Source organism: Columba livia, chromosome 1 (assembly GCF_036013475.1).
Source record: "Columba livia isolate bColLiv1 breed racing homer chromosome 1, bColLiv1.pat.W.v2, whole genome shotgun sequence".
Taxonomy (NCBI): Eukaryota; Metazoa; Chordata; class Aves; order Columbiformes; family Columbidae; genus Columba; species Columba livia.
Window position 1 is genome coordinate 205,252,550 of NC_088602.1, and position 14,190 is coordinate 205,266,739.

Below are 14,190 nucleotides of genomic sequence, written 5' to 3' on the forward strand. Positions count from 1 at the left end.
AAACGTCCAAGTGGGATTGTCTGTGTGCAATGGTGTAATTCCTGGTACTCCTGCAAATCCGGATGGTCAATTCCAACCAACTAGTTTTCCCTCATGATGAAATGGTCAGCAGCATTCCAAAGAAAACCATTTCTCAACTGTTTTCATCTTGTTTCATATTTAATAAAAGCAGTCTCAGATATTGGAAATACAAAAGCGTGGGAATTCCAAACTAATAAATTAAGATTTTATTACCCAATCCTTTTATATAACTGTGTATTAAAAAAGAAACCCACAACTTTTTGCATCTCTAGTAACTTTTCTCAGAGATTTTAGTCTTCCTTTGGATCTTATATTCTTCTTCTCCTAGCATCTAATTCAGAACCAAATAAAGCAGTATTTGAGATGTGAACATTTAGTTATTTACAAATGCAGGCTTTAATGCTTTTCAGTTTCTTCAAAATGTTATTTTTGTAGCTGTCCTTGCATGAGGAATATTAGGCAGCTGTCATCTTTAAAAATGCTCAATAGTGAAATAAGTGGCGACACAAACACCAGCGTTGTTGCCAGCTTGCAGCACCAGCACCCTGCTGAGATGAAGAGACTATTTCTTTCCCTTCTGTATTAGTTCAGTTTTAAAACCTTTTTCTTTCCAAGGCAGATTCTATGGTAATCTGCTATTTTCAAAAAGCAATACTCAAAGAGCTGTGGACTTTAATGTGATAATAAAAACCCATTTTCTTAGATTCTTTCAAGGTATATTGTGGAGAAATTTTAAATGTAGGGAATTTCTCCAGCTGCAGCATTGGAGGACAAAGTAGATATTCCCAAGCTGAGAACTATTCCACGTAACCGCTGCAGTTCAGGTATATCCGTGCGGTGCTAACTGTGCTTGAGCTGTGTCAGTGCCATGTTAAAATGACCGTGTAGCTTCTGGGCCTCGGTTATTTTTTCCGCACACGTTTTGGGTGTTAGAATCTCACACCTCATCATTTTGGGGTTAACAGCAGCAGAACCAGCTCCAACCCCTGGAGCTGCGTGGTGAGCGCGTCCTCAGAGTCCGCAGCAAAGCCTTGGGCTGCACAAAGCGATTTCACACTTGGAACAGATCTTGGAATTACCGGACATGTATTATGCATGGCCAGTGATGCCTTGATGAAAAATTCAGAAATCATTTCACATAGCAATGAAATAAAGTCCCCTGGGTAAATCAATAGCTTGTTTGACTTTTAAGTAGACTGTGTGTCTTTGAAGGTTCATTCTTTTACAGGGCTGTAGTGGTATCATCTAGTGTAAATAGTGCTAAAATTACCATTATTTTATGTATCTTACTGTGAATGAGATTGAGCTCTTATGTTCAGTTTCATATGGTCAACGAAAGATAGAGAAGGTTCCTGTGTACATTTGGGACCTTTTAGTTTGTCCTTGTAAAATAAGACTTCAGCTTAATATCTAGTACTTGAGTTTACACTTCACTTTGAATGCTGAAGAATGACTAAGCTTCAGTTCTGCAAGAACTACCATTATCTAGATGTTTTGGTAAAATTCCCCAAGTATGCATCCTCTTCCCAATAACAACTCTTCAGTTTGACGGTAGCAGTCACCAAAGGGGCCTTTAATTTGGGTGCCGAGATTAAGACGCTTTTGTGGCTGCTTTTTGTATTTCAAGTCGTCTACACCTCTGAAATTAGGAACAGATGTTAGTGCTCTGCAAGCAGAGAAATCAGGTCTGAGGTGTTTAAGATTTGGCATTCAGAATAAATCAGTGTTTGAAATGTAGCCCATCCTGTGTTTCACTTTATCTGTAAAAATCATGATCTGACACTGTTGCCTTCTCAAAGTATTAGAGGTATTTTTTGAAACCTTTCAACACGTGAAACGTCAGGGAAGCGCTAAATATAATGTTGGTTTGAAATCAAAAGTGTGTATCATTGTAAAGTGTGGTTTGTCCTTTTTGGTGCTAGACAAGTTAAACCGAGCAAACAGGTTTCCAGGTTCACTGCTTTTATATTCTTCTGGTTTTACAAAAGACAATATTACAGTATTTTCCTTTTCTGCTCTTATTTCTCCAGGCAACAGTCTTTATTCCACGTTTTAGCTGCATATTCCATATATAATACGGTAAGTTGTGTACCTTCACACTTAAATATTGCTTCTCCGAATGTCCCATAAGATAATAGCTTGCAATTCTGTATCTTCTTTCTCCCTAAAAAAACAGGTTAAAAAAACCCAAAACAAACAAGCAAAACAAAACCAAAAGAAACAAAAAACCCCAAACAAACAAAACCATCAAACATTTCAGAGACCTTTGAAAGTACATAGAAATAAATTGTCTGACATGTTTTGAGCTGGAGTTAAAATAAAGCATCTCAGTTATTAGTGTCTTATTGGAGAGAATGAACTGTGCATACAGTTGGGCTGGAACTAAGTGTTGTGTCTAATAAGAATAATGAATTTGTGCTGCGCTGGAGTTTTATGCTGCTGATATTTCCTCTTCTGTTATTTTATGTGCCTCCCATTCATTTGAATGCTGGGAAGGAAAACATGCTGCAGAAAGATGTAAACAGACATATTTTGTAACCTGGAGGCTTCTAACAAATGGAAAATGCTTTTAAATGTTTCATCTTCTTTACTTAAGCCCTTGGTCTTGGCTGTAGTCCTGGATGAGAATTTGTAGAGCTAGGTTTCCAGACTACATCAAGATGGTTACAAACCTATGTATTTTGTAATGGCTTTTGGCTGCATGCATAAAATAGAATAAACAGCAATGCTATCATGTCCACATCTAACTGCTTTTTATGCGCTATCTCCTCATTCGTTGTGCCCATTTTGATCATTTTTGTACATCTTTCATTTTATATCCTTCAGCAGCTCCCTGGAATTCAATGTAAAAATATGTGAAGTTAAGAAGAAAGTGAAATTAAGCAGTTACTCTAATTGAATACCACTTTGTTTCATTTTTCAGAGTTCTGGGAAATGAAACCTTTCTATCCTGTTTCGGTTTCTGTCTCCTTGCAATTGTTGGTCCATAAAATAACTTGTATTACTGGAATTTGTCTTTTACTTGTTACGTTGTCTCAAGCTTTTCATTATAAGCAGCCTTGACTGAGAAATAAAACTCTGCAAAGATCTTTATATATCTCTTATAGAAGCAGAACTTACAGAACTGTAGGACTAATATCTTCAAGTTACATGAATAATATTATTTAAAATTGACTGTTAAAGTGTAATGATGGGAATACCACAGCGAGGTTTTTATTTTGCAATTAGATTGTTGCATTTTTTTTTTCTCCAAATGTATAGCGGTTCTTATGCTTTGGTTTTATCTGTAGAGCAAAGTTCTGTTAAGAACTTGAAAACTTGAAGGCAGGAGGGCTCTGCAGAGGGATCTGGATAGACTGGAAAAATGGGCTGATTCCAATGGGATGAAGTTCAACAAGGCCAAGTGCCGGGTGCTGCACTTTGGTCACAACAACCCCCTGCAGCGCTCCAGGCTGGGCACAGAGTGGCTGGAGAGCAGTCAGACAGGAAGGGACCTGGGGGTACTAATTGACAGGAAGCTCAACATGAGCCAACAGTGTGCCCAGGTGGCCAAGAAGGCCAACGGTATCCTGTCCTGTATCAAAAACAGCGTGGTCAGCAGGACAAGGGCAGTGATCCTTCCCCTGTACTCTGCATTGGGGAGGCCACACCTGGAGTATTGTGTTCAGTTCTGGGCCCCTCAGGTCAGGAAAGAGATTGAAGTGCTGGAGCGGGTCCAGAGAAGAGCAACATGACTGGTGAAGGGACTTGAACATAAGACCTATGAGGAGAGGCTGAGGGAGCTGGGCTTGTTTAGTCTGGAGAAGAGGAGGCTTAGAGGTGACCTCATCACTCTCTAGAACTACCTGAAGGGCAGTTCTAGCCAGGTGGGGATTGGTCTCTTCTCCCAGGCAGTCAGCAATAGGACAAGGGGCCATGGGCTTCAACTCTGCCAGGGGAAATTTAGGCTGGATATTAGAAAGAAATTCTTTACAGAGGGAGTGGAATGGCTGCCCAGGGAGGTGCTGGACTCACCGGCCCTGGAGGTTTTTAAACTGAGATTGGACACGGCACTTAGTGCCATGATCTAGTCAATGGACTGGAGATGGACCAAGGGTTGGACTTGGTGATCTCTGAGATCTTTTCCAACCCAGTCGATTCTGTGATTCTGTGATCCTGGAAAAAAACAGTCCAACAATTGAGTCATTTTCCTTATAAATATTCTATCAGGGGGTTATCTGAGCAGCTTAATGATAGTGAGAGTTGGTTCCTGCCACAAAAGTCAATATTAGTAGCAGATGAAATAGTCAAGTTCAGTTTTGGAACAACAATATTTTTATTGCATCTGCTTGCTATGAGTTTCTAAACTTGAGCAGTTTTATAGTTATAGGCCACTCTTGTAAAGTCCTGCGTGCTCTGACTGGAAAGCAAAACAAAGCAAGACCCTGTCCCCACAAAACAAAAAGCCCAAAACAGATGAACAAAAAGTCTCCACAAAACCCCCAGAGCCCCCAAACAAAACCAACCAACCAAAACAACAAAGAAAGGAAAGCCACAACCAAGTTACCACTAAAAGGCAACCAGATCAACACATTGATTTGGAGAATAAGGTTATACAGTTATGTGAAATTATTAGTACTGATACGGATTTTGTCCATCAATAGACAGTTCTAATGAACAGTCAATACTTGCAGTTTACTTTTCAGTTGAAGGGTTGTGTATCATCCCTTCTGTCTTATCAATATTTTGAATGTTTAATTATTAAGTGGGTTTTGGTGCCATAATTGGGGAACTTACACCATCAGGACAATCACCCTCTTTCCTCCTCTAGCTCAAGGAAAACTGAACAATTCATGGTTATGAGGTTTTCGTTTGTTTTAATATTTCCCCTGTCTGTTTGTTCAGGAGGTCGGATACTGTCAGGGAATGAGCCAGATCACAGCTTTACTCCTGATGTACATGAATGAAGAAGATGCCTTCTGGGCGTTGGTGAAACTTCTCTCTGGTCCAAAGCACGCTATGCATGGTATGGAGTTTCATCTCACTTCCTATATATATATCAGGTTTCAACCTTCACCTTTTAAGTTGTAAATTATTTGAAAATGGGACCGAGCTGTCTGTATAGGTAAAATAAGACATAATGGGAGCTTTATACTGGGGGACCACTGGGTGTTAGTGGAGCTTACCCATAATTTTGTAAGTAATTGTTTTTCTGTGTGATATCTTTCAAATAGCTCTTAATGAAAATCAGATGTTTTCTTTCCTCTTAGTCTCTCAGGCAATGTAACCAATGGAAAGCTGGGTTTGTAGATGTCTATATAGCAGTAAAATAGCAGTGGAAACCTAATACACAATGCGTTAAATAATATTGCAGCTATGCTGTCGTTTGGCAGGACAGGAATCCACAGTAAAAATAGACCTATAACCAGGCATTAACTTTGGGGTTCTTGGTTTTATCTCTGCCTCACACAGCAGTTCCTGCTCTCACGGTCTTGGTGCTTTTATGTTACTGGTTTTTCTCTCTTTCCATGTCAAATTAAGGATGATCTCTGTGTATTCCATGGCAATTGCTATGGAACAGCTCCAGGAATTCTGGCATCTTTTCTAGATGTTTTTGATATAGTGTCTCAGAAAAGCTGTAATTCTTGAAAGCCTGAAAAAGTAAATATTATCTAGAACTTGGGGATTTTTAGCAGTTTTCCAACAGGCTCTGGCTCCTTTTCCCTGCTTAAGACTTTCTCATACTGTGATAGATTTCTTCCCTGCCTTTTCAATGTTCCAGCGTGTTCATTGGCCTCCAGACCAAGTACTAGTTTCCTGTTTATACTTCTGCAAAGCTCTCACCTTCTTTTAAAAGAGAGAGACAAACCAAACCAAACAACAAAAACCAAGTAGTGCTATCTGATGTGAGGATCAGTGTCATAAGTAAATTTTTCAGTTCATCAAGAGTCAATGACTTGCTTGGAACTTAATGCAATGATAACACAAACTAGAAGTAGCTTACAAACCAGCCTATAGATCTAATAATAATCAAGAGCTATGCTACTACAACCATGCAAATGCAACTGGGTAGAATATTGAGCTCCTAAAACGTCATAGAAAATGTTAGGTGTTTTGGGGGGTAAGTCTAACTCATTATGCACCAAATCAGTTGATCTGATTTTGATACATTGGACCCTCACATAGGCGCAGTCACCTTTTAAGATGCCATAGACTGTTAAACAATAGTTAAAAACTTTTCCCAGATTTTATGTCTTTGTGTTTAGTCTATAGGACCGTTTTTAAAACAGGGGAGTCCTATCCTTGGAATGCATTGCTAATCAAGAACTCCTAACAGGAATTTCTCAGGTTGATTTTTGTGGTCGTTGTTTGAACTTGCTGTGATGAACAAGAGGGTTCATCTGGTTGCTGATGGTGGATGTACACAGCAAGAGGGGTTGGAAGGGACCTTCAAAGCTCATCCAGTGCCACCCCTGCCATGAACAGGGACATCTTCACCCAGATCAGGTTGCTCAGAGCCCCGTCCAGCCTGGCCTGGGATGTCTCCAGGGATGGTTCATCCACCACCTCTCTGGGCAACCTGGGACAGGGTTTCACCAACCTCAGTATAAAAGATTTCCTAATGTCCAGCCTGAATCTCCCCTCCTTTAGTTTAAAACCATCACCCCTTGTCCTGTCATAACATGCCCTGCTAAAAAAATCCGTTGCCATCTTTCTTACAGGCCCTTTTAAGCACTGAAAGGCCACAATAAGGTCTCCCCGGAGCTTCTCTTCCTCAGGCTGAACACCCCAACTCTCTCAGCCTGTCCTCCCAGCAGAGCTGTTCCAGCCTCGGATCATTCCTGTGGCTCCTCTGGCCCCTGTCCAACAGGTCCATGTGTGTCCTGTGCTGAGGACCCCAGAGCTGGACCAGCACTGCATGGGGGTCTCACCAGAGCGGAGCAGAGGGGCAGAATCACCTCCCTGACCTGCTGCCCACGCTCCTTGTGATGCAGCCCAGGACACCATTGGCTTCTGGGCTGCAAGCGCACATTGCTGGCTCATGTCCGATCTCCATCCACCAGCACCCCCAAGTCCTTCTCGGCAGGGCTGCTCTCAATCCCTTCATCCCCAGCCTGGATTGATACCGGGGGTTGCCCCGACCCAGGTGCAGGACCTTGAACTTGGCCTTGTTGAACCTCATGAGGTTCTCATGGGTCCACTTCTCCAGCTTGAGCCAGCGCACTGCCTTCATCAGTGTTACTGAATATACCCCATTCAGGCCTCCCTCTCTCCCTCCTTCATTCCTTCCCATCTCCTTTCCCCCCCAGTTACAGGACAAGCACCCGCCAGGTCATCAGAAAGGGGAGGAGGCAGCTTTGAGCAGCCCAAGAGGTTGGATGAAGTTCATTTTCGGGGCAAATAAACCATCATGCCCCGTGTTCATGCACAAATGAAACTGTCTTGGCAACATCTGCTAAGGAATTTTGCATTTATAGATATGCTGACAAAACTCTAATTATAACTGAAATGTTCTCCATTGTATAATTTATTAAATGATACCACCCTAATCTAAGATCCTGCTTTCAGCAGGTCGTACCAGATAAACTTCATCAGTCCCTTCCAAACTAGATTTTCTACGATTCTTTCCATGTATATGTTTTAAAGGAGTTTATGCCACAGTGCAGCATTACTGTAAATATCACTGTAGATTCTGGAAGGGAAACTTTAAAACTCATCTATTTCCAAGATGCTTGAAAACAAGTCTATTAATACTTTTTTAATATCTCTTTTTTGGGGCAGGGAGGGAGGGATCTTGCTTTCTCATGTTTTTATACAGCCAGTGATTGATCATCTCTGTTTTTCTGATCTGAACGCAGCTTCAGCTTTTTGAAGGATCTTGTTTGAATGGTCTCTTTTCCTGCTGTGTATCTGTACCAGCTTCCCTTTACATTTCAGGTGTTTTGGCTGATATTATGTATTTGCTCTGAGCCTTTTTTTAACTCTGCTCTTAACTCAGTTGAAAGGAGATCTTAGTGCTTTCCTTCTCCAGCATATGATCACTAAGACTGCGCAAGGTTTTTTATATGCCTTTAGTTTCAGTTGTGTGAGCTCACAGTCTTCATACTATATATTAATGATATATGTCTTGGAAGAATATCCCTCCCTTTTGGTTGTTTTTTAATGGTGTTTTCTTCAGTGCAGACAGTTCTTGTAGCTGCCTGTGCTGTTTGCCCTTCTACTGTGAATTTGTTAGGTATAATCCTGATTTATGTCATCTTGTTTTAAAAGTTTTAGGTTTTTTCCCCCATGATCTTATAGCAGGTAAATTAACATAGGACTGATGAATCTGCTGTTTTGTACCATTACTAATCTACTAATAGTCGCTAAGGGAACGTATTGATGTTTTCTTGCAGTCATTTAGGCAGGAGTATGCGCGCATCCGTGTGTGGATATCATAATATTGCTCTGAATATCTGTTCAGATACAGTGCTCATTGAATGATAATGTTCTCAGAGCTCTGAATGCCTTTTTAAAATGTCATTTTTATAGTAAATACACCTGTGACGTGGTCAACTTCTTTTCTTAGGTTTTTTTATTCCTGGGTTTCCAAAACTCTTGAGGTTTCAAGAACATCATGACAAAATACTGAAAAAATTTTTGTCCAGACTTAAGCAGCATTTGGTAAGTCTTTATACCACAATTAAAGCAATACTGGTTTACAATTTGCTACTTTGTTTCACTTCATGTTAACCCATTGGGTTAAGAATACCTCAAATCTAAAAAAAATATAATGTAAAGCTCCAAGAGGCAGAGGTGTTGGTGTTTTTATTACAAAGTCATGGTGCACCTTGGCTGAGTGATGGTAAAACTGAATCCCAGCAGTGATTAAATTGTGTGTCTGCCTCACTTTTGACATCTGTGTTAAAGAAAATATGTGATCCTTCTACCTGGCCTGGTACAAACTGCTGTATAGTGAGCTGGTGTTAATACATTTTGTCAAATCTTCATTGTATGTAGAGCTTTGTGGCTCATCTCTGGACAGGGGTGACTTAGAAATGAAACTGGTTTAATCTCTATTTAAAAAAGAGGAGTGAATGGTCCTTTTAAAATTTGCACATAGTAGTATTTTCATTAAACTTAATGTTGAGCGCTGTCTCTTCTAATGCTCTAAAATAGGAAATAATATGCTCTTTTTTTTCTAATATTGGCTTGATTTATTCTAAAGAACAACTTATTTTTCTAATGCCTTACCAATAGTCACCAAGAATTTCCTTCTACAATCACATTGGTTCTGCTAGAATCCCATTTTCAGGTCCTAAAAGAAGAGTGTAAGAGATGCTCAGCTGCAGCAACATCTTCTAAGAGTGGTGGCTGCTTCCAACATTACCTTCCCAGGACTATATTAATTTCTTTATGTTATGTTTATCTCCTTAGAAAAAAGAAATAAGAATAAATTTTGGGAGCACACCAGCACCTTGGCAATGATGAATTGCATCTCGTGTGTGCCTCTTGTATTGTAAAATAGAATTTAATGTCTCTTTTTAACAACACAACGGAAGACCTGCTCATAACATGGAATTAGATCTGGTTAGGAAAAAGAACGCTCTTCTGTTAAAAGGTCAAGTAAAAATTGATCATGCATATGATCTTGTCATATTTAAAGAAAAAAAGACAAGTTCTGTAACTAACTTGACTCTGAAATGAAAGTTGGTCATTTAGTTTTTACAGTACATGCAAGATACTGATTCTTGCTTAGAAATATAGTCTTATTCTCAAGGTTGTCATGTTTCAGGAACAAAATAAAGAATAATTCCAAGAAGACTGGGTGGGTTTAGCTGTAAAAAGGCCCTTATACTTAATAAAAATCCAAAAAGATCTATACGTGGTTGAGGTGATACAACCTGGGGCTGGCACGTTGCGAAATTTTGTGTATTGCTTATAGACCTCTTATTACTGCATTTAATAATCAAGAACTAATCAAGAACTCCTTTTTGTTTTTTTCTCCCCCCCCATCTTGGATCACTTGAAAAAGAAAGTTCCAGCAAAGTGCTCAAAGTTGCTTTAGTAACTGAAAAAACTAATTGAAATCAAATGATTTGATAGCTCCCTTCTAAGGGAGTTTTGGCCACTTCTTTAGAGGCATCCAGAACACGTTCACTCTTCCTATGTATTTATTCTATGCTTTTATTTTCAGTTTTAAAGCAGAACTTGGTTCTTTTGTGTGTGTGGATTAGTTTAGTGGCATTAAGTTTTACAGCAATCAGTTTTTTATCAGGGAAAGCAATGGGCCATTATATCTGTGTCTCAGTAGGCTGATGCCTATTCCTACACGTTAGAAAAACCTCAAAATAAGGTATTTTTTGTTCTGTCTGCTTTTCCAAATGAAAAACTCAAGGATTATTTCAATTATATTAAGAATTATTTTTTCTCACTTCTTACGTATCACTAAGATGAGCCAGTTTCAACTCGCTGAAAGCTGAAGGTAAAGCCCATAGATAAACCAGAACGATTTGGCCCATTGCTTATTCAGCATTTGTATACTTCAATTTTTTAGAAAAGCTGAATGTTGCAAGCATGGAATATGATGTTATCCCAAGGTTCAAATTCAGAATTTCTTCTCAACTTTTACTTTGACCTTTTGTCTGTGTAAAGAATTTCAAAGAGCCCCTTGAAACTGCAAAGAAGCTTTAGCCATCCTACGGACTCTCTATATTCTAGGAGAAATTAGGCCTCTTAATTAAGGAATGAAATTTTGATCAGTCTAAGTGGTGTTTTGAGGTCTTGTGTTTGGAGAATTTGATTGTTTCAGGCTGGTTTCTGGTAGATTAGGTATTCTTGACACAACATCTTTTCAACCTTTGCCATGAATTGGCAGCCTTGCTACAGAGAAACTGAAGACTAAATGGACCCAGCGCCTGAACTTTGGTTGCTCCAGAATATTGATTTATCTTCTTGAGAGAGCATTTAATCCTCTGTTACCTCTGTCTTAAGAATTAGATGGAGTTTTAAGACACGTTAATATATCTGCACCTCCAAATGCGTCTTTCTTCAGGTGGTGAAGTTGACAAAGAAAAACTATGAAAGACAGAAATCGTATATGTTAGATTGAAGTAACAGTATTTCGTGTAGTTAAATTCTTTATGGTGATTATTTGGTAAGTTGGACTCAAGGTGAAAATGTTTGTTTGTGGACAGTGCAGGACATGACTTGATTTTTGTATTTTTAAACTGCATTTTCACAGGACTCGCAGGATATGACCACAAGCTTTTACACAACCAAGTGGTTTTTCCAGTGTTTCCTTGATCGTGTGAGTATGTTTTCCAGTTTCTGTTTTTAATTCTGACTTGGCACACACTGTTTTCACGGCGTTGCCCGATTCTGTCATTGCAGACTCCCTTTACATTAAGCCTCAGGATCTGGGATATCTACATACTTGAAGGAGAGCGGATTCTCACTGCTATGTCTTACACCATCCTGAAACTACACAGAAGTAAGAAATCTCTCATACATTTGAGTGCTAAACAGCTATTCAGCTGGTTTTGTTCTAATTTTCTGTAGCTTGATGTGTGAAAAAAATCTCTTTCCCATTTGCCTTATGCTGTTTCTGGTGGGTATTCTTTCCTTATTCACAGAGGGATAAAAGTCTTTGCCTTATTAATGTGTGTGATTGCCGAAGGTAAATATTTATGACAGTAAGAAAGTTATTTAAACTTTGACGTGAGTTGAGCTGTATTGCTGATTAAACAATGGCGAAACCTGTTGTAGTTCCATGGTTTGGAAACAGTTTGTTAGCCCCTACAGGATTTAAATGAATGAAAAAAGTACACAAAGAATCCAGAGTATGCCACAAAATACCTGAAATTCTGTCAGCAAACAACTCAGACATGTATGTCTCTCTTTATACCACTGTTTGTCCAAGAATGTAATTAAAATTCAGCATTTCGATAGTCTACCCAGGTGGCCTTGTCTTCCATCACTTGCGTTCCAGTTCAGTAAAATTTGAGATTTTGAACAGAATTGTCTCAAGTATCTACACATAGTTCCCCAAAGTGATTTAGCACCTTGAGTTCCAAAGGACATCCGTTTGAGGATGGATGTTAGCTTCTAAGTCACTTGAGCATTTCTCGGGATGATATCCTGTAGCTAAAGTTTGATGGTCTTATTTTGGTACTTTGGCTTGCGTAAAGAAGTCATTTAACTCTATTTAAATTCAGAGGTCTGCATGAACTCTGCAGAATTGATATCTTAATTTGCTTCTAGTTTCCCCTCCTTGAACTCCTGGTCTCACTGGGATGTCTTCTTTAGTTAGTTCATAAACTGCTTTGAAAAATGAAAAAGGTTACTTTTTTAATTATTGTACTTAAGAAAGCTAAACATTTACAGGCAAGTCATTATGCTCAGCATTTTGGTTTATCTTCTTTATTTGCAAATAAACATCTACTTGGGGTTTTTTTATTACTCTTTTTATGGGAAGACCTGAGGAAAAAAGTGCAGGTTTGCTTGCTTAGCAAGTACATAACAACTTCCTCCACAATCATTACCAAGAGTAGCTTATGGCAAAGAGAAGATCTGATGACCAACAGAGAATGTGGCACAAGACGCATTCTGATTTTTCAGTCTCTTGTCTACTTTTAAAAACACTGATGGGAGAGCTATCCAAAGTGCCATTGTGGAATTGACTTCAGTAAAGCGTTTGACACAGTCTCCCACAGCATCCTCGCTGCTAAACTGAGGGAGTGCGGTCTGGACGATCAGGTAGTGAGGTGGACTGGGAACTGGCTGAAGGGAAGAAGCCAGAGAGTCGTGGTCAATGGGGCAGAGTCCAGTTGGAGGCCTGTATATAGAGGAGTGCCTCAGGGATCAGTACTGGGGCCAGTACTATTCAATATATTCATCAATGACTTGGATGAGGGAATAGAGTGGTTGTCAGCAAGTTTGCTGATGACACCAAGCTGGGAGGAGTGGCTGACACGCCAGAGGCTGTGCTGCCATCAGAGACCTGGACAGGCTGGAGAGTTGGGCGGGGAAAAATTTAATGAAATATAACAAGGGCAAGTGTAGAGTCTTGTATCTGGCCAGGAGCAACCGCAGGTTCCAGTATAAGTTGGGGAATGACCTATTAGAGAGCAGCATAGGGGAAAGGAACCTGGGTGTCCTGGTAGACAGCAGGATGACCATGAGCCAGCACTGTGCCCTTGTGGTCAGGAAGGCCAATGGTACCTGGGGTGGATTAGAAGGGGGTGGTCAGTAGGTCAAGAGAGATTTTCCTTCCCCTCTACTCTGCCCTGGTGAGACCACACCTGGAATATTGTGTCCAGTTCTGGGCCCCTCAGTTCCAGAAGGACAGGGAACTGCTGGAGAGAGTCCAGTGCAGGGCAACAAAGATGCTGAAGGGAGTGGAGCATCTCCCGTGTGAGGAAAGGCTGAGGGAGCTGGGGCTCTTTAGCTTGGAGAAGCGGAGACTGAGGGGTGACCTCATTAATGTTTATAAATATGTAAAGGGTGAGAGTCACAAGGATGGAGCCAGGCTCTTCTTGGTGACAGCCAATGGTAAGACAAGGGGTCATGGGTTCAAACTGGAGCATAAGAGGTTCCATTTAAGTATGAGAAGAAACTTCTCAGTGAGGGTGACAGAGCCTGGAACAGGCTGCCCAGGGGGGTTGTGGAGTCTCCTTCTCTGCAGACATTCAAACCTGCCTGGACACCTTCCTGTGTAACCTCATCTGGGTGTTCCTGCTCCAGCAGGGGGATTGGACTGGATGGGCTTTTGGGGTCCCTTCCAATCCCTGACATTCTGTGAACACCTGCCAAGAGCATTTTTATTCTAATGCAAAAATATTTTTGATGGGTTTTGCATAGCAGTTGTACATTCTGGAACTTTTGAAGGGGTACGTGTGCTTGAAGAAGTGACACAGGTTTGCAGTGACAGCCTTGCAAACCAGGTATAGGTTTGTGTAGGAAACGTGGCCTCACTGCTGTGTAAAAAGGGAAAGAAAAATAATGTGATAACTGTAAAATGACTTTCAAAATATGACCCGAATTAATTGAAGCAATAAAAAGTACCTGAATTTTCAGAGAGCCTGAAGCAATGTTTCTGAAGTGTGAACCGCTGTCATCATTTCACTGGAAGTTAATTCAGTTGTGAATGGGGGTACCGTAAATGTCAATTTTAAAAATGTTTTACTGCATTTCAAAGCTGTTAATCAG

The 14,190-nt window shown here is 40.2% G+C and overlaps 1 protein-coding gene across 7 annotated transcripts in view; it reads left to right on the top strand.

The window, feature by feature from the left end:
• USP6NL (USP6 N-terminal like) overlaps positions 1-14,190 on the top strand; it is a 131,023-nt gene that overhangs the window by 101,952 nt on the left and 14,881 nt on the right. For all 7 annotated transcript variants that reach the window (XM_065050130.1, XM_065050131.1, XM_065050132.1 and 4 more), the window contains 5 exons: positions 2,052-2,100; positions 4,906-5,026; positions 8,570-8,664; positions 11,225-11,290; positions 11,374-11,473. In XM_065050130.1, the coding sequence (XP_064906202.1) occupies positions 2,052-2,100; positions 4,906-5,026; positions 8,570-8,664; positions 11,225-11,290; positions 11,374-11,473 (431 nt within the window). The remainder of the gene's footprint in view (positions 1-2,051; positions 2,101-4,905; positions 5,027-8,569; positions 8,665-11,224; positions 11,291-11,373; positions 11,474-14,190) is intronic.